At 46.0% G+C, this 20,859-nt stretch overlaps 1 protein-coding gene across 1 annotated transcript in view; it reads left to right on the top strand.

Moving 5' to 3' along the window:
* Positions 1-20,859, top strand: part of PRRT2 (proline rich transmembrane protein 2) — a 316,113-nt gene that overhangs the window by 119,156 nt on the left and 176,098 nt on the right. Inside the window, exon 2 of the mRNA XM_086932119.1 lies at positions 1,624-2,260. Coding sequence (XP_086788245.1) covers positions 1,700-2,260 — 561 coding nt within the window. The 5' untranslated portion in view covers positions 1,624-1,699. The remainder of the gene's footprint in view (positions 1-1,623; positions 2,261-20,859) is intronic.

The raw sequence follows: 20,859 nt of genomic DNA, 5'->3' as shown, positions 1-20,859 counted from the left end.
TGTGACACACTCCAGCAATGCGTCACTTTTGCGCTTACAGATGCGTCAGAAATACTGACGTATCTGTAAGTCCTTGCGACATGATGCGTCATACATTAAATATGACGCATCATTGGTGTCGCAAGGAGTGCGCAGTGAAAAGTGACGCATTGCTGTTTTCACGCAGCGATGCGTCACTTTTCATAAATGAGGCCCCAGGAGAGAAGAGTGAGCAGTAAAATATGTGGAGAGTGCATACCAGTATTTAGTTGGCCGGCCAAAGAACCACCTTATATGGTGGGTAGGCGGGCGGGTGGGTGGACAACGTGCAGGCCCATGTGTTTATATTGTTCTGGGATTTTATAAAAAACGATGTCCTATATGTATAAGGACCATACTGGTCTCGCTTTGTGACAAAAACCCAATAAAGTACCACCTTATGCCTCGTTCAGTGAAATGTGTTTGGGGGTTGTTTGATGGTGGGGTGAGGTGGAGTGCATTTGCAAGGCGAGTGGAGGGATCTCTTGGGAGTGTGGAGCCTACTGAGTTGCTGTGGTAGCCTTGGATGGGGGTGTTCACACATATAAAAGCCCGACAAAGATAGTGGATTGTGGGTTTACTTTTCTTCTTCACTAGGCACCTCTGAAGGAATGTGCCAACGCTTCCCCCCTTTCCTATGGCAGCCATAGGTAATCCTTACACTCGCCTTTTTGACGTTTTGGAGTTTGTCTAGAGCTATTTGAAAACATTATATACAATATGGGTGTTGTCTAACTTATGGAGGATGGTGAATTGTGCCTGGGAATCGCTGATTTTGAGGTGTATTTGAATGTGGTGGGTGAACCCAATAAAAATGGTTGCCCTTAAAACGTTGACATAAGCGAACACGCTCATTAGACAGCACAAGAAAAATGAGTGACCAGCTGAGTACCCTTCTAGTGGCATGGGTTGGCCCTATGTCGAAGGAGTCCGAATGCATGCACTACTGTTAGACGATGAGGAAAGACTGCAGCGGTTCAACAATTTACAGTGCTTCCTACTGGTACCCAGGGTTTTTTTGCTGACCTGTCACGCGAAAGCGATTGCAGCACATTTACATAAATGTGTGTGCGCTGCAGAGTTTTATGTCACAACTATTTAATATCAGCCTCAATGGATTTAATGGCTGCAGGAACAGACCACGCATGCAACCAACACATTAAAATTGGGCGTTTCAAATTGCGCCCTGAACTAGGCCAGCCAGAGTTCCATAAATCCAGAGCCCTCAATGTACAGATGTTATTTTATTTTACGTAGTTCAAAAAGCATGCTGCTTATTCAAAGGTCTTTATAAAGGCCCAAACCCTGCTACAAGATGCACCACGATGAAATGTAGCCACTCTAAAATGTGATTGGTGGAAACTATCAAAACGGATGTAGCCCACTCTTGAAGTGCTGACCCTATTTTAATATTTTAACTGGGGGGGGGGGGGGTGCAGAATAAATATGGACAGGTGGGCATGATCCAGGACTTCTCGAATGGGTAGTGGGCTTGAATGGGAAGTGATATTTTTGGGGTCAGAAGTCTGCATTTGTCCTTCCTTCCTGTCTTGAGCATCTTTTTCTAATTGACTTCTGTACTTTTCTGTTTCCCTCCAATTCCAGGTGAACTCCGACCTTGTGGTTTCTCGGCTCCATAAACACCTCTGTCGTCCCCAGACCCTCCCACCCCAGCAGCACTATGGCTGTCAGCACGGATGAAGGTTTCAAGGAAGAGGTGCAGGATCAGCAGCCATCTTCGCCACTGCGTGCTCCTGAGGAGGAACCAACCTGCACCGTGGTGGTTGTGGAACCACCAGAGACAACAGTGAAGCAGGAGGAGCAGCAGGAGGAGAAGCAGGAGGAGAAGCAGGAGGAGAAGCAGGAGGAGCATCAGGAGGAGCAGCAGGAACCAGGAGACACCAAGCAGGAGAACGGCGAAACCGTAATCCTAAAGTCAGGCTCTGCCAACGACGTGAGCGCCTCTCCCAAGGCACGATCACCTCCTGCACACATCCTAAAGGCTGCCGGGGCCAACAGCACCAATGGTGGCCCACGCTCCAGCTTGTCAGGCTCACAAGCCCACCTGCACCATGCCGTATCATCCAACTCACCACGGCCCAGCTTGTGCCGTCAGCCCTCGTCGGCCACCGCCAATGGCCAGGATGCAGAGAAGCCCAAGGACTACCTGGTGATTGCCATCCTGTCCTGCTTCTGCCCCATGTGGCCCGTCAACATTGTGGGCTTTGTCTACTCTATCATGGTAAGTACATAGTCCACATGGCACACTGAATCGCCTCTAATGTGTGAATTTGGCGCCAGTCTGCAGCCTCCTGCACTGCGTCAAACTGGTACCAAAGCAGCTCTGGCGGGGAGAGAGGTTTTGGACTCAGGCGCCTTTTCATTATTGGCCTTTGAGTTGAGATCGTCAATACGGTGTGCAATGTTGTGCCAACTGTGATGGCCATTTGTGGAAAATAGGTTGGAGGAGAACCCATGTCAGTATCAAAATATTTGCAGTGGTGCAGCACTTGGAGACTTAGGGCCAGATGTAAGTAGGCTATTACCGGTCAGTAACAGCCAAAATCGTCCATTACCGACCGGTAATAGACTTTTCCTATGTAGGGGGCACATTTACCGATTCGGTAAATAACGAATCGGTATTTACCGATTCGGTATTTACCGAATCATCATTTACCGATTCGGTATTTACCAAATCGGTAAATGAAATGTAGGTAGCACTTCAAACACTGTTTCTGGGCTACAAGGATTAATTATTTACCACCAACTATTAGTTGGTGGTAAATAACGAATTCCTATGTAAAAGCAAATATGTGCATTTACACCTGTGCCATATGACAGACATACATGCCCTTAGGGCATGTATGTGTGCCACATGTGCACACCAGCACTAATCAGGGGTGCAACAGGGTGTCAAAGTGACACCCTGCCACCCTTGACTTTTTCCCTATTTTACCGAATCGGTATAATGGCAGTTACCGAATCGGTAAATACCGATTCGGTAATTACCGAATCTTAACGATTCAGTAATTTTTACCGAATATTTATCTACATTGCAATTACCGATTCGAAAATACCGAATCGGTAAAATTCGGTATTTTCGAATCGGTAATTTACAATTACCTACATCTAGCTCCTAGTGCCTCCCACCAATAACATACCATAGCATGCATGTGAAAAGTGCATCATCAACCTTGGGCTTCTTGGTGCTGAGTAGCAGATGTTTATAGTCCCTAGTTCAATGGTACTGATATTATTGCCCTCTGATGGACGAACAGCTGAGGGGACTGACTGGATTAAAACATGTGACCTAGGGCTCAAACACAGATATCTGGAATGGGGTCCACTGAGCCACAGACCCAAAACCCAATGCCACAATTGTGCAATAAAAGTAATGGCATTCAAGGAATTGAATGTAGACTCAGAACTATTCTTGTGTAAAGAAATTGGGATTTTATTTATATATATATAGCAAAGTAGGGATTTCAACCTTTGCAAATACACAGAAAACAATGAGGTGTTGGTACCTTCTTAGTCCAAAAAACAGTTTCAAATACAGTCTCTGCTCCAAAGTAGGTAAGGCTGTGTAGTACAAATACCCGGGCTCTCTGCTATCCGATGGGGAATATTCCATGGCTGTCTTCCAGACCTCGTGTCTCTTTATTTAGTATTTTATTTAGGGCTGAGGTTACAAGCTTTAGTTAGAGTGGTGGAGGCGCCAGGCATGGGATTAAACCTGTGACCTGCAATGGTATACTTTTAACAATAGTTCCTCCGCCCCCTCCCCTCGGTTTCAAAGACGGATACCTTTTTAGTTCGGAACCCCAGTCGCTGAGAATCCCCAAAACGAGTCCAAAAATGAAGTTGCTTAAAAATCCACCAATCAAAGGGGAGATAACACTTACAACTCAACTTTTACAATGCACTACCTTTACAATGAAACTTTTACAACGCAACATCCATTACAACGCATGCCATTACAACGCAACCATTACAACGCATGTCACTACAACGCATACCACTACAACGCATGTCATTACAATGCAGTCATTACAACGCATACCATTACAACGCATACCTACACTATCAAACACTTACCCTACTGTTGCACCCCCTGGAGTTAGAATAGTAATTTTTACCCCTACACTATCCAACATTTACCCTACTGTTGCACCCCCCTGGAGTTAGAATAGTAATTTTTACCCCTACACTATCCAATACTTACCATACATGCAATGTAATGGTATGCGTTGTAATGGTATGCGTTGTAAATGTAGTGAGTTGTAGTGGAATGCGTTGTAAAGGTAGTTTCAAAGAATTTGTTGTAATGACATGCGTTGTAATGGAATGCGTTGTAATGGATGTTGCGGTGTAAAAAATGCGTTGTAAAGGTATGCGTTGTAAAAGTATGCGTTGTAACGACAGACATCCAATCAAAGGAGACAGGGACCCGACTTGTGGCAAAGATGGCTCTCCACAATGACAATAGCTTCTTCACAACATCAGAAAGATTCTCACTGTCCAGTTAATGGGTCCAGTAATCTTGGAATGTGGGAATCTGTTAACCCTTATCCAGAGCACTAGACACAGATCATGGGAAACCAATGACAAGTTCAACTAATTTCAGAATCATTGTCCAAGAGGGACTCAATCAATTAAACACTAAACGTGATATCTAGGGTGAAGCGATAAGACCATTTGCCCATCTTGGGCATTAAGGCCATACAGATGTTCCCACAAAGTAAGAGGTGGTGCCTGGAAGGTGTGCATGGGGGGGCGACACAGGCTCGCTGTACTATCACTCCTGGAGAGCTTCTCTGCAGCTCCTTTCCCCTTTTGCTTTTGGTCATCGGGTGAAACTGACCGGCTCTACCACTTCCTCACAGTTTCTGGCCACCTTTCTCAGGTGACCCCCCAAGCAGGCTTCTCTCTGCTGAGCCTTGCTGCTTGTGCTCTCCTGGTCCAGATCCTGCTCCTTTCACTCTTCTTAGGTCAACAAAATAACGACCATCAAGTTGGGCAGTTCTACCAACTAATATTTACAGTATTTCCGAAGATCGAGTGCCTGTTAATGCCCCTATAATCCTGGAAAACTGGGTTAAAATACTTCTAAGTGAGCCGTTCTGTATTTCTTTTACATTAGATGTTTACATTAATTAAGTTGCCATGAAATATATTATTTACAGACAACAAAATGGTTTACTAAAAACAGTTAAGTGTCAGTATTATCAATAAACATTTGTAAGCACACAATAGACCATTAGTATGCCACTGAATAATGTAGCGGACTGTTTGGTGTCTGTAGCTGGAGAGAGAAACTATTTCCATTGAGTCAGTCAATGGGGAGGTGTTCAAGAACCATATATATTGTTTCAAAAGTGAGAAATTTTGAAGCTGCTGTTTTCAGTGTCCATCTAATACCACATTGCAGATCGTAAAAGTGAATGATTAGGATTTATTCACTGTTCACTTAGAGAATGCTGACCGAACTAAGGGCCCGATGTAGGTAGGGCTTTACCGATCGGTATCGGCCGAAAATACCGATTTTTGGCCCTTACCGATCGGGAAACAACCATCGAGATGTAGGGAACCAAAAACAGAACGAATCGGATAGAAAACCGATTCGGAATGTGTACCGAATGTGAAAGAATCCGATACGTACATACCGAAAATCGGATATGTAACGAATCGGAAAAACACCGATTCGGTTACAAAGACCGAATCGGTCCATGTACCGAATCGTTAGTGACACCGAATCGGAAAATCACCGATTCGGTCCTACTACCGATTCGTTAGTGACACCGATTCGGAAAATCACCGATTCGGTCCTACTACCGATTCGTTAGTGACACCGATTCGGAAAATCACCGATTCGGTCCTACTACCGATTCGTTAGTGACACCGATTCGGAAAATCACCGATTCGGTCCATGTACCGAATCGGAAAAAATACCGATTCGGACATGATCCGAATCGGAAAACATGCCGATTCGTATGAATCTCCGATCGGGAAATTCCCCGATTCCGACAGTTGGGGAGATGTAGGGAGGCACAGAAACACCGAAATCGGCTCAAAATCGGTAGAATTCACTCGGTATTTACCATGGATTGCAATCAGGTGGTAACCAACTCCAACCCATATAAACAGTCCCAAAATGCATTGCAACTTGCAGGATGGCAGCTTTCTATGTCATTGCGAGGCGGCTACGGCTACAGCAGGAAGGACAGAGGGAATGGCTAAGAAATGAACAGGTCTACAGACAGAGGATAACCCTGTTCATGCTCACTGAGGCTGAGATCCTACAGAGATACAGGCTGGACTCTGACACCATACTTGAGCTCATCAGGGACCTTAAGCCATACTTGGACCACCACACCCCAAGGGCACACGCCATCCCTGCGCACGTCCAGGTGCTATGCAGCCTACACCTGGTAGCGTCTGGCAGCTATCAAAGTGGAGTAGCAGCAGCAGGAGGGGTGAGCCAGAGCAGCCTGTCAAGGTTCTTCCACATATTCCTTGACGCCATGATAGACAGGATGGACCAATACATCTCATTCCCTGCAACCCACGCAGAACTGCTACAAACCAAAGCGGACTTCTACCAGATGGCACACTTTCCCCAAGTCATCGGTTGCATAGATGGCACGCATATTCCGATTTGCCCACCAGCGGACACCGAATACATATACCGCAATCGGAAATCTACACACACCATCAACGTGCAGGTGATCTGCAATGCCAAGTGCACCATCACAGACCTGGTAGCAAAATTTCCAGGAAGTACCCATGACTCATATATATTCCAACAGAGCGGCATATATGCACGGCTGATGGCTGGCGATTTTGGAGAAGGATACCTCCTAGGTGAGCCACATCATCAGACCCCCATAACACATAGTAGGTAGGTGTAATACATGTATGCATGTGTCTAATGTGACCCCTTTCTCTTCCAGGCGACAGTGCATATGCCCTCCGCTCATTCATACTCACCCCCTACCTCAACCCCTCCACACCCAGCCAAAGGAGGTATAACCGGGCCCACATACGCACCAGGAATGTTGTTGAACGGACCTTTGGCATCTGGAAAAGTAGATTCAGATGCCTGCACAAGAGTGGAGGTGCAAGGCAGTATACCCCCATCACCTGCTGCAAGATCATAGCTGTATGTGCAATGTTACACAACCTTGCGGTCAAGAAGGGCACTGAGGTGGAGTTGTCTGACTACGAGGACTATGACGACGACGAAGCTGTGCCACTGACACAGCCAGCTGGGGTGTGTACGCCATGTGATGGCAGATACAGACGTGAGGAGATCACTGAGAACTATTTCTGACTGAGTACAGATGCAAAGACAGCTAAATGTTGCTTGGAAAAAAAAAGTTTTAATAATGATGCACCACAGTTACAGCACTGATGTGCATCAAATAATGGAGATTGTTAACTCAAATAAAGTCCAGGGTTCTGGTTTGCTCATCCCCCCTTGCCAGCCTATTTTTTGGCCCGCTTTCCAGACCCACTGGGGTGTCCCTCTGCCCCCTCCGAATGGCCAGCAGCATCAGCGGATCGCCTGGTGCTCCTCCTTGGCTCTGATGCAGCGCTGGCCGGGCTGCTGCGGCTGCTGCTGTCTCCAGCATCACCCAGGTCCAGGGCAGGATTGGAGGCGGCGTTTGATATTAACATGGCCTCCATGGCCGTGGTGATCCTGGCCATCCCCCTAGTCAGCTCAGCTGTATGCTGACTGAGCGCCGATTCCTGATTTGAGCTGCGATGGCACAGCTGTGCGGTCGCCGCTGCAAGGCGGGCCATGGCCCGGTTGAGCACCCGGGCATCCCTCCTGCGCGCAACCTCATGCTCCTCCTGCCTGGCAGAGGAGTGGGTGATGGCAGTGGTCAGCCTGCCCAACCCTGCTGCCACCTCCTTGTTGCTGTCCACAACAGCCTGGAAACCCTTCACCAACTCCCCCATCTGCAGGTTGTGCTGCAGGAGCTGGCGTTGGCAGGCCATGGTGGATTTGGCCTGTTGGCGCTGGATTTTTACCATCTGGCCCTCCAGGCCCAGGAACACACTGCCCTCCCGTGCTGGTGCAGCAGTGGTGGTGGTGGTGGCACGGCGTCTGGCACTGCTGCCTCCGGCCTGCTGAGTGGGCTGGGGTGCCACTGGTGGTGGTGTGGTGCTGGCCGGTCCCGGAGCCCCTGCTCCCACGACAGGTTGGACGGGTGGCAAGGCCACGGTTGTGGCAGGAGCTGTTGTCGGCGGAATGGTCTGCCTTGTAGGGGAGTTGTATGGTGAAAATTGCAAGGGGGGTGAGCTGGGCAGTACTGGGGAGTGCACTGCCTGGAAATCAATCACCAGGACTCCCTCCATTCCAAGCCCTGGGGTGTCTCCTTCCTCATCCTCATCCTCCTCCTCCTGGCCAGGCTGGCTGGTGCTCGGCCCTGCCACTGCAGTATTTGATGTCGAAGCTCCCTCTGCTGCCACAGTGGTGCTGCCTGATGGTGCCCCTAGGTACAAAGAAGCATTTGTAAACTGAGTGCCGATGTATTACAGTCAGTACAATTATGGCATTCCACATGTTCTTGCATCTCCTTACACCGTGTCACACTGTTTCCTGTCTTGTGATTCTGCACTGACATATTTGGCTAACTTCTGCTGACTACATGTACCATGATGCTTGTCTCTTGTATGTTGGTGACAGTACAGTGCTGGTGTTTGCCTATGCATTGTGTCTAATGGGGAGGTGTCTGGTAGGGTGTGTCATGATGCGCATGCTTCTTACCTGTAGCTGTGGCCATCGCAGTGCTGTCCAGGGTCCCGATCCCTACGATGCTCTCCCTCTCGATGGTGCTGGAGACAATTTCCTCCAGCTCGGTGAGGGGTGGCGCCGGGTTCTTGCCTCCTCCGGTGTGTCCAGCCTGCCTTTGGAGGTCGGCCAGCTTCCTCTTCGTGAGGCTGCGGAGGTCGTAAAACCTTTTCTTAAGTTCCTCAATGGACCTGGGGGTGACTCCAGCAGCATTGACCTTCTGGGCGATGTCGGCCCACAATCTCCTCTTGGTGCTGTCTGGCACGTTGAGGGACAGCTTGCCAAAGAGCTGGCGGTGCACCCTCACCACCTCCTCAACCAGCACCTGAAGTTCTGTGGTGGTGAATTTGGGCTTCCTCTTTTGGGAGGACTTCTGGCTTCCTGCCTGATCTTCCATTTTCTGCTGTTCAGTCTGCAACCTCCTTCTCCCACTGCTGCTAACTGTGTGTTGGGCTCAGGCAGGCTTTCCAGAAACTTCTAGAAACTTCTTAATTGTCTGCACCTGCCAGGGTTGCCACTCCCTGTTTGGGTGGGGGAGGGGGAGCCACCTCATTGGCTGAATCGCCTATTGCCGAGTCGGCTTTTACCGATTCGGTAAAATCCGATTCGGTAAAATCCGATTCGGTATTATCCGAATCGGTAAAAGCCGAATCGGTTCATGCAATGCATTCCTATGGGCTTTTTCGCCATGGGTCTATGATTGCCGATTCGGTTTTTACCGAATCGGCTTTTACCGAATCGGTATTCGCCGAATCGGAAATATCCGAATCGGTGGTAGCCGATTCGGTGTTTTCCGATTCGTTGTTGGCCGATTCGGTAATTTCCGATTCGGACCGAGCTGAATCGGAACGTACCGAATCTCATTACCGATGCCGACCGAATCGGTTTTCATTCGTTTTTTTTTCCTACATCTCGTTTTCCGATTTCAGAATACCGATTCGGCCCGCCTCGGTATTTTGAAATCGGAAAATCGCATTTACCTACATCGGGCCCTAAGACAATGATTAAGTTAAACAGTGTGGGGCATATTTACAAGCCCCTATCACCACCTAATCGTCCCTTTTTTTCACACTCCGGTGGCGTAGTGCCATTTCCCATATTTACAAGGTGGCGCTAAGCCATTTAACGTGGTTGAAGGCCACCCAGTAATTATGTCCCTTTCCGCCTCAGTCCTCTGCGGCAGAGGGGCCTGCAATAAGTATTGCATTGGGCGTTCCACTGCAAGACCCATCGCTTTTTGACGCAGCCCCAGATTTACAAGGCTGAGGCCGCACCAAAAACTAACACCAGGGGATACCTGGTCCTAGAATGGCGATATAAGGAAAGATTATTTATTCCTCCTTGTCTTTTGCACTTTCCATCTGTGCAGCATTCTACAGCACACATCGAAAGAGCAAATCAGCATTATTGATTGTTTATTTGCAGGAAGGTGTCCCTTAATGCACATAAATAATCACCCCGACTGCGCCATAAGGTGGCAGGGGGCCTGTGCTGGCGCTAGGCAGCTTTTTTTGTGCCAGCGCTAGGGAAAAACAGGGGTGCACCATACTCTTGTGAATAAATTCGGCATAGCACCGCGCTCCGACATTTTTTTGTAAATATGCCCCTCTGTTTTGATTATTCAACATCAATACAATGTTTGGAGTCAACTTAGTTATTGAGGGGAAATCAGAGATGAACACATTTACTGCACATTTGTTGAAATGATGATATATTTCTTGCAAATTATGAAACCAATTCATGCATTTGTGATTTCGGTTCACCACACGAGCCTTATGCAGGGTGGCGCCACGTGTTGTCACATTTAAAAAACACATTACAATGACAGCAGACTTATCATTGTTTCTGTTGAGTTTTTTCCAATCAAGGCAAGCTTTTTCCCCATAGCTAGTCAGATTTTTAGCCTGGATATGAAAAAGAATGTAGAATTGTAGTTCGAATTGTATTTTTTTTATACGCTTGTAAAAAAAACCATTTCAGTTGGAGATGATGTTATGAATACAAATGTGGATTAGTCATGGGAACCAAACTTGCCTGATTTGGAAGAAAGACTAATGTGGACAATTTATGTAGCACTCCAAGCCTGCAAAAACATTGTTTGGAGGTATACATCTATATAGAACACATTACGTGTAACTGTGCAATACGGTCCTAAAATGACATTGATGTGTATTGATGACATTTCAAACCAGGAGGCCAAAGGCCAAGTGGTTTATAAATGTCAACTGATGTCATGTTGCACATGTTACACATTTTACGGGTGATCTGCTTTTTACATTACATGATTGATTAATTGATTTTAGTAATGTTTAGAAAGATTTGGAGCATTTAAACATCATCTAGCATTCATTGATTTCCTGGGACTGCAGTTGCGGCTATCATTTTTTTGAGACGTGCTTTTGACAATGTGCTAATATTTAAAATGTGTTTTATGCAACAATGTGAATTTTTTACAAATCAAATTTTAAATGCAAAGCACATTGAAAGGAAATTAAAAACATGCGTTTTAAAATGTGTTTTGTTTTGCAGTACATTCACACTGAGGAGAATGTTGAATAAGCTTATATAAAGTCAGAAAATAAAGTGTAGTGTGGGCCAGGGTAACTTTTTAGGTCTCGCCTTTTCCATTCCGAAGGAATGGAAAATGGAGAGAATTCAAGTGCTCAAAATACTCGTCAAACCAAGGGTATTTTGGTGTGGTTTTCTTCGAGTTCATGTGGCCACAGGCACGCGCTTTTGGACCATAAACTTTCACGGCCATCTGTTCCCCAGCTCCAGCACCTCCCCTCTCTCTCCCGGCACACAGCCTTACTTGAATTTCTCCTCCCCCTCCCCAGCCAGCTTCCCCCAGGCCATGTTCCCTCCCCTGCTACCCCATCCTCACTCATCCCTCGCACCATCCTCACTCATCCCTCGCACCCCCTCCTCGCTCATGAGGGAAATCACATAAAGCTGCTATTATTTCCTCTTGTCAGTACATAAGCAGTGAATATAAGCAGATAACATTTTAAACGCTTTCACTTTTAACAATAGCGGCCGTCTCCATACCACCCAGTCCCGCCTTTCAAAGCTTCCATGTTGCTTCCGGACGTTAGCGTTTTTTTTTTTTTAGTTTCAGCGCATTACAGTGTGATTTTACTCTTAACAATCGTAGCATTTCCCATCCTGCCCGGTCCCGCCCTCCAAACCTTCACGGACTCGATCACTTCCTTGCAGTCTGCCTGCTAAAGTTTCACGCTGTGTATAAGCAGATAACATTTTAAACGCTTTCACTTTTAACAATAGCGGCCGTCTCCATACCACCCAGTCCCGCCTTTCAAAGCTTCCATGTTGCTTCCGGACTATAGCGTTTTTTTTTTTTAGTTTCAGCGCATTACAGTGCGATTTTACTCTTAACAATCGTAGCATTTCCCATCCTGCCCGGTCCCGCCCCCCAAACCTTCACGGACTCGATCACTTCCTTGCAGTCTGCCTGCTGAAGTTTCACGCCGTGTGCCAAGCGCTTTGTTTTTTTGTAGAACTTGGCCTTCGGCTTCTGGTACCTCATGGCCCTTGTGGCTGTTCCTTTCTGTTAGTGTTACCGATTCTGTGTATATTTGTTCACAAATGTATTTATGTGCATACTGTTTGTGACAGTTTGTGAAAACTTCAGTTTATGTGTCAATGCGTTTTTTGTCGGCAGACGCTGTGAGCATGTTGTGTGCGTGTGTTTTCCACTGTATGGCGGTATTCTGTTTATGGATTTTGTTTGTTTACATTTCGTGTGTATACTGGAGAGCAGTGTGCTTCAGTTCTAAGTGTCGCTTCTCCCTGTCTTGGTTTGTACTTCAAGTGGCCAGCTGGGAGAGTGCTTGTGGGAGAAGGGAAACAGTTGATACGCTAAGATTTCTGTTGCAGAACCACAGACCCCTGCCCAGCCATTGTAGGCACGGTACTATACACCAAACCCCCGCACAGCAGTGCCCTGTGGATAGAGCTCGTGGGCACCCCGACGGCTACTTGCCTGCGCCTCCTGCTGACCAATGACAATGCATTGCCAAGCAGCACATCTACCTTGCTCTGAGGCTGCAGACCCCAGCTGAGATCCGAGGAAACCTATTTCCTTTCAAACCTAACTAATCCGGCTGCCGCTTCTCTCAGGCTTTTTTTTTTTCAGCATGAAGACGAATCAGTTAAACAGTAGTGACACTCCCAAAAGGCCAATGTAAGGAAAGATTAATACAGCTGTGTAAGTGATTAAAATGTAGACATGTACCCATCCTTCCTGAAGCGCAATGTCAGAAATAAATCCAAGCCACCCAATGTGACTGGCTCGAAAACGTACACCAACGTCCGCCTCGTGCCCCACAGTAAAACAAAGTGCATTGTGTATTTAAATTAAGCGTTTTCATCCCCAATGGATGTTCCGTACTCAATATCCCAGCATGCAATGTGATTCTTACTTTCCAGCGAAATCTGTTTACGATACGTCATCACCACCCCAAGCAGTGATAATCGGCATCAATCATAAAGTTTATGAACCAATCAAGTGGCAACTATTTCTACACCAACTCCACCTTGCAAGTAATACTTAGAATTAGAAACAACCAGTTGTGGCTGGCATGATGGGGGTGGAGGTGTGTGGGGAGGGGGGTGTGCGTTTGCGGTTTGGAAACGGGATGGTAAATACAATTTAAACAAGCATTTGCAGTGCAATAGGTCTCGCATTTTAGAAACTTTGACCTATTGGTATTGTAAATGACAATACCTTCTATTATTGCAGGTTTTTTTAAACACATAAATAAAAGGCATTGTCATTTAGAATGCCAATAGCTCACTCACACTGCACACAGGCCTCACTCAGTGCACACAGGCCTCAATCACACTGCACACAGTCCGCAATCAGTGCATACTGCACACACTCAGTGCACACAGCCCTAACTCACAGTGCACACAGCCCTCACTTAGTGCACACAGCTCTCACTCGCACTGCACACAGGCCTCACTCACACTGCACACAGGCGTTACTCAGTGCACACAGCCCTCACTCAGTGCACACAGCCCTCACTCAGTGCACACAGCTCTCACTCGCACTGCACACAGGCCTCACTCACACTGCACACAGGCGTTACTCAGTGCAAACAGCCCTCACTCAGTGCACACAGCCCTCACTCACACTGCACACAGGCCTCACTCACACTGCACACAGGCCTCACTCAGTGCACACAGCCTTCAATCACACTGCACACAGTCCACAATCAGTGCATACTGCACACTCTCAGTGCACACAGCCCTAACTCACAGTGCACACAGCCCTCACTCAGTGCACACAGGCCTCACTCACACTGAACACAGGCCTCACTCACAGTGCACACAGCCCTCACTCACAGTGCACACAGCGCACTGCGCACACACAGGCACTGCATACACACACCGGCACTGCGCACACACAGGCAACAACAACATCTATCCGCACCACCACAGCATCAATCCATGCAAAAATTCAACAACTATTTATAAAATCTTCGCTCAATGTTTCAAACTTTATTACAAATGCCACAACATTTTTTTAAGATTTCACTTCTAATCTTAGATATTCTTCACCAAATAAGACACTGAACATAATATTCACAAGAGGTATTTAGGAAAGTTTACAATATTGCCATTATACATTATAAATAACTTTTATTTCAATATTAATTAATTGACAAAAAAAACATTTATATTACTAAGATATATACATCTAAGTCACGTAAATACAAAACATGTGGCATTACAAATGCTATAAGTGTCACATTTGCTAAAGTTAAAATTATTGGCATTGTAAATCACTAAACATAAATATAAAATGTCATTTACAAAAACCAATAGCTTCAACTTTCCTACTGCGAGACCTATTGGCAACGCCAGTGCTTGTTGCTCATAGGGTTCTCTATTTAAGTGTTTATTTTCACACAGTGGGAAAGGTTCATTGGTAGATGCTTGTATTAAGGACAGCTCTTCAAGGGTGAGCTTCTCTTTCGTGAATAATCTGTCAATTAGTAGCACTATTATTGAGAATTGTTTTATTTACTAGAACTGAAAAATGATGAAATGATGTGTTTCACTATTCTATTCATTAAGGTAAGCTAAATATCCTATCAATGAATTCAGCACTGTGAATTACGGGAAATAATTCACAGTTAGACCTCATTTCTGTGATATACAAGCTTTGAAATCACTGTTGTTTTTCACTGAAAAAACACAGTTTAAACCTGAGTTATGGTTCTGGCTCAAATTCATAAAAACAATGAACTTGGCACCTATGAGAGTTATTACCACAGATGTTGCCCTTTTGTAGTGTTGTGTTTCTGCAACACAGCAGAAGCTAGAATTGAAGAATATTCAACACAAATTATACGCAAAAGGTACGGACATATTATACGCAAAAAGTACGGGTACCTGGTAGTCACAGTTCACTGACACACAAACTGGTTATTTGATGTACATCCTGTAGGTCGATGCAGAGTTTACAAGAAAATACTTATCTTGGCTCCAACCATTAGCTGTAACAGAAAATGTGTGGGTGAGTTCTGCAGCACTTCAAAGGCCACCTTCAAAAAGTGTCACCTGCTCGAGGTGTTGAACCCTTGTCGTCTTTATGGAGTTGAATTGGTGCTCTTCCTACTCTCCTCTATCTACATGAGACACTTTGGGGCATATGTACAAGGAAGTGATGAGGCGTTAGCTGTCATGGCTTAATGCCTCACTCCGCCATTTCTAAAATACAAGGCTGCACCATATTTACAACAATATGGTCCTAGTCTCATCTATCTACATGAGACACTTTAGGGCATATGTACAAGGAAGTGGTGAGGCGTTAGCTGTCATGGCTTAACGCCTCACTCTGCCACTTCTAAAATGCAAGGCTGCACCATATTTACAACAATATGGTGCAGCCTTGTGTTTCGCCCTGCACTGGAGCTACACTTAGCAGTGTAGGGCCAATGCAGGCACCCTTGCACCATAGTGCAAGGGTGTCTGCGTGCAGGGGAGGATTGTTTATGTGTAGGAAAATGTCCCTTCCTGTACATAAACAATCCTAAAATGGCATTTTGTCACTTTAATGTTGGCATTTTATTTAGAGATTGTTTATGTACAGGGGGGACCCTGTACATAAACAATCCATAGCAGTTTGCTTTTTTCCCTGTGTCCTGCAAAAGTCAGCACACATGGAAAAATCACAAATGAGGAGAAGTAATGCATTTCACCTCGTTTCACCAAGTTAAGACTAGGTTCTCCCTGGTCTTAATTTTGGCGCTGCCTCCTATGTATGCTGCCTTTGTACAGAGGGGCAGCATCAAAATCAATGGGTGTTTCAGTGGAATGCCCACTCTAACACCCACTGCTCACCCCTTTCACACTAACCATAGCGTGAAAGGGGCCTTATTTCCGAGGCAGCGTTAAGCCATTTTAAGTGGCTTAACGCTGCCTTGAAATAAGGCTAAGCCCCTATCGCCACCACAAAGTTGGAAAAAGTGACACTGTGGTGGTGACAGGGGCTTGTACATATGCCTCTGTTTTTTGTCCTTTGCTCTTGCAGTCCCCAAATAGGCTGGCCAAAGGGTAACTTTAAACACTCGAGTGTGAATTAGGACTGGGTGCCACAGACATTCTAGGTACCAGTTGAGCTCTTGTGTTACCATATTTTATCAAAACAAAAAAAAACTATATTCACATCCTGTGAGAGAATACTATCTTCTAAAAAACTGAAGAAAGCAAATAACAAAACATCATTATCCTACATGGCTCCCAATAACCATTTGGAAAATTCTGAATTGGGCCCAAAGGCCAATGTAAGAGACTCTATGCTGTTTTCCTCACCTCACTTGGATATCAGGTCTTGCTGATCTGAATGAGAACAGGGTATTTTGCATTTTTTGGTTAAAGTTGTGGTGCATGTATTTGAGCACATACGCTGTGTTTAAATACTGAGAGCCTCATTTAAGAAGGCCTTGGCTGCCATTGAATCCCTTTTCAGTGATTCTGCGGCGGCCTAATCAATGCGCCACACTGCATCCTATTTACAAAGTGATGCATCTAGGCAGATGCGTCACTTTGTACAGGCCTGCTCTACATTATGCCTGCGTGAGGTATAATATATGCTAGGTGGGTGTTCCCCCATAGAAAAGCCTTGTATAATTGGTGCAGTGAAATATAAGAGATTCCACTGCGCCACTCCTACGACTTGACTCCGTCACAATCCATACGCCTGCTTCAAGCAGGCGTAAGGGGGGATGCAGGGTTTTTCACATGGGACTTGCCCATGTGTAATGACACATTGCTAGAGTTGTGTCAGTTATCCGACACACTCCAGTAATGTGCCACCAGATATGTCAGGATTCCTGAAGTATCTGTTAAGTCCTTGCACCATGGAGCTCCATAGTGTAAATAAGGCACATCCATGGTGTCGCAAGGATGTCGCTATGAAAAGTGTTGCATCGCAGTTTTTTGCCCAGCGATGCACCACTTTTCATAAATGAGGCCCTGAATTTAAACAAGGCCAAACTTTTACCAGCAGGGGCACACTCTATAGTCTCTTGTGTTCATATGCTTTAGCTTAGAGATTTTGAAGGATCTGGTATTTTTATCTCCCCCCCTACTGAGACGCTTTAAAATGTGAGGCACAGTGGCCAGTGGGGCAGGGTGGAGACTTTTCTTCTGTAGTTTCTCCTTGCAAGAGTTTCATCCTCCACATTTCACCCTGCTGAGGCGGCTTGAGGCCTATGGACAGACAATTTAGGAGAGCTTGCGTTACAGGGTATCTGGTGTAGCCCGATCTCAGTTGCGGTTGATGTTTCATTCTGTAGTTCTACATTTTACATTTGTTGCTTTGAGTCTCAAAAGGGCCTTCTCTATATTCTCATGAAATTTGACTCTGACTCAAAACCTCAAATTGTTGCCTCTCCTTTACTTCCAAACAAATCTCCCCTGGCCTAACGGCTAGGGCGGTCGACCTCGAATCTGGGGAACTGGGTTCGAGTCTCGGCAATGAAGCTGAACATCCTGTGATTCTGGGCAAATCTTAATCTCCCCGTGCTTAACAAAAATGAATGTGTCCTTATGTAACGTAACTGGTGCTATGTAAAGCGCTCTGATACCTGATTCGGGTCAAGTTCGCACTATATAAAACTCAGCAAAAAAATAAAAAAAATCCTCTGCACACCTTCTCCCGTTGAGCTCAGACTACTCCACTTGAACTAAATATTGCACATAACTCCTATTAATTTAATCTAACACGTAGAAATTGGAGTAAATGCATGCAACAGCTGATTTAAGGGCACAAGACTAATCTCAACTAACATTAACTACCGAAGAAGACAAAATCATTAATCTTGGGACCCGGAGCAGCATGCCGCTTGCCATAAAGCGCTTCAATGTCTCATCATGGGTAGTAACCACTATATACATGGAATTAGAGTACAATACAATAAATAAATGCCCTAGTCTACCCTAATTGTAATACCATAACACTCAGCAGTCAGGCATTCATTTGTAGCTCATAGAGGCTGCGTAATTATTCACTTATATCGCTCATCACTTGTGCACTCACATAAGATAAAAAGGCTCTGGGTCTTGCCCACCCATCACCAACTGAACAGGCAAAGAATAATTAGAGAGATATGCCACATGCTGCTGGCCGATGTAGGACTTTAGTCTAGTCCACCGCTCATGTGCCTTAAACCTACATTACACGACCACTTCTTGACTTCTCATAATGACAATCAGATGTGAGATGATATTAACGAGGTCCATCCCAGCAGATCCCTCAACATTTCTCCTTCCAACCTATGAAATTCAGTCAGAATGGACACCCTTGGAACAGCTAAGTGGGCTGTGGTCATAAAAAATGCCATAGAGGGGCCTACAGTGCGGCTCAAAGCTTACAGCTTACTGAAAAACATAATCTTGCTCTTATCTCTCATACCTCTTCATCCATTGCTAAGCACTGAGCAACCGCACCTCGGAGGTTATCACACATGACATCGAAGCACTTCTCACATGGGATTAAAAAACTGTAAACGTGTGTGTCTTGTAAAGCGCAATGCTACCCAGACGCGTCCTGGCGCTATAGACCGCTGGGGAACCCGTCCTGGCTTTCCCTGTGAGATGTTCCCTATGGGTATCTCCAAGGTCAAACCAGGCATCCCCTGCGTTGGCAGGGGGCTGTTGTAGAGATGAGGCAAGCTAATGCCCAGAGTTGCCGAGTGTGACCCCTGGTTAGAGTAGGCACCAAGGCGAGAATTATCGAGTCCACTGACCCTGCCGCTTCGGGAATTCAACCCTGGTCCCGGGCCATCCTCTGCTTCCAGGTCTGCCGCCTCTAACCAGTGACCACTCCTCTCGAAATAAGACAACATACTTCCAACCATACTCGCTACATGGTTCAGTGCGCTACTCATGGAGACAAGTGCTTGAGTTCCCCCACATAAGGGTAATTAGTGCTGTATAAATGTTGAAATACAGTACATTAATTCATGGCATCCCCCACATTGTTTTCCTCTTAATTGATCTTGTGTACCTGTGCCATTGTCCAATAGGTGTTTTGTGCATGGCAGGCCTGTGTTCTGTTCATTCATAACCACAACAGGCACTTTCAGTGACTTAAGGACTTTGAGAAAGAAATATAACTCAGTTTTTAATGTGCTTTTTTCAGTGAATTTCCTTGCTTTTAAGGATGTTCTTAACAGCCAACTCCTACCGCTGTGCATGGGTTAAGTTTAGGCGCAAGGAGTTGGGCCAACGGCAAGGTCTATCGCTCATCCAGCCCCTGCTATCCAACTACCACTGTGCATGGACTTATGTTTGCAGCAGATCTTGGGCAGAGTCTACCTCCCCGCTGAGCAACCTCTAAGCGCTTGCTGCGCCTAACCTAAGACTGTGCAGAGAGGTTGTGGGGCAGCTGAAGACCATGTACAGTGGGGATTGTCCGTCGGTGGTGGATTGGGATGGACCCTACCACTTGCACCCTCCCTCCTGCATTCCAAGCAAAGCCAGGCACTCAGGTTAGTGTTCTGATTGGCCTGTGCGTTTTCTAATCCACTGGCTGAAACTTGCAAATCAGGAGCTACTTACAAGTAGCGAGTTAGACACAATACCAGCATCTAGACTGGCCGCCACTGGGCTTGCAAGTTGGTTCAGACTCAAGAGTCATGCACGAGTTGCAATACCTTTTTTCTCAGGAGTGCCTTGTATTTATCGGGTGGTTTGGTGGGAAACGTATTTTACAATGAAGTCTGAATCCCGACGCAGGCATTACAGCGCTGGATTTTGCAACGAATAAAGCATTGCAACGAAAATCTTTAAAACGAAAAAGACTGGGCCTCATATCACCAATTTAATGCAGCCTCTTTGAGGGTTGTTGGCAGTGCACATTAGGACTCAGAGATGGAGATGGGGCGGGCCCTTCATTCCTTCACTACACGTAGAAAAGAGACTTATTTAAAACTGGCTGGCATTCTTAGATCTCCGTCTTTCCAAAACAGGTGTACAGCGTATTGTCTGGGCGTGCTCTGGCTGTGCTGCACAGATGCCTGATCTCTTCAGATCAAAACCCAAGGCGCTGCTACAGAATCGCGAACTTAAAAGGGGCTGATTAGTGTGTAAATTGATACCACCGAGCTCCATGTCAAGCGACGCCCAACTGGGAAACAACCTTTACAACGCAACTTTTACATCGCACTACCAGTAGAACGCAGTCATTACTTCGCAACATCCCTTACATCGCATGCCATTACAACGCAACCATTACATCGCATGACACTACAACGCATACCATTACAGCACAGTCATTACAATGCATACCATAACAATGCATGCCATTACAACGCATAGTACCCTTACACTATCCAACACTTGCCCTACTGTTGCACCCCCTGGAGTTAGAAAAGTAATTTTTACCCCTACACTATCCAACACTTGCCCTACTGTTGCACCCCCTGGAGTTAGAATAGTAATGTTTACCCCTACACTATCCAACACTTTCCCTACTGTTGCACCCCCAGGAGTTAGAATAGTAATTT

The sequence above is a fragment of the Lissotriton vulgaris genome, chromosome 7 (genome assembly GCF_964263255.1).
Source record: "Lissotriton vulgaris chromosome 7, aLisVul1.2, whole genome shotgun sequence".
NCBI classification, from domain to species: domain Eukaryota; kingdom Metazoa; phylum Chordata; class Amphibia; order Caudata; family Salamandridae; genus Lissotriton; species Lissotriton vulgaris.
This window is presented reverse-complemented; position numbering and strand designations above follow the sequence as displayed.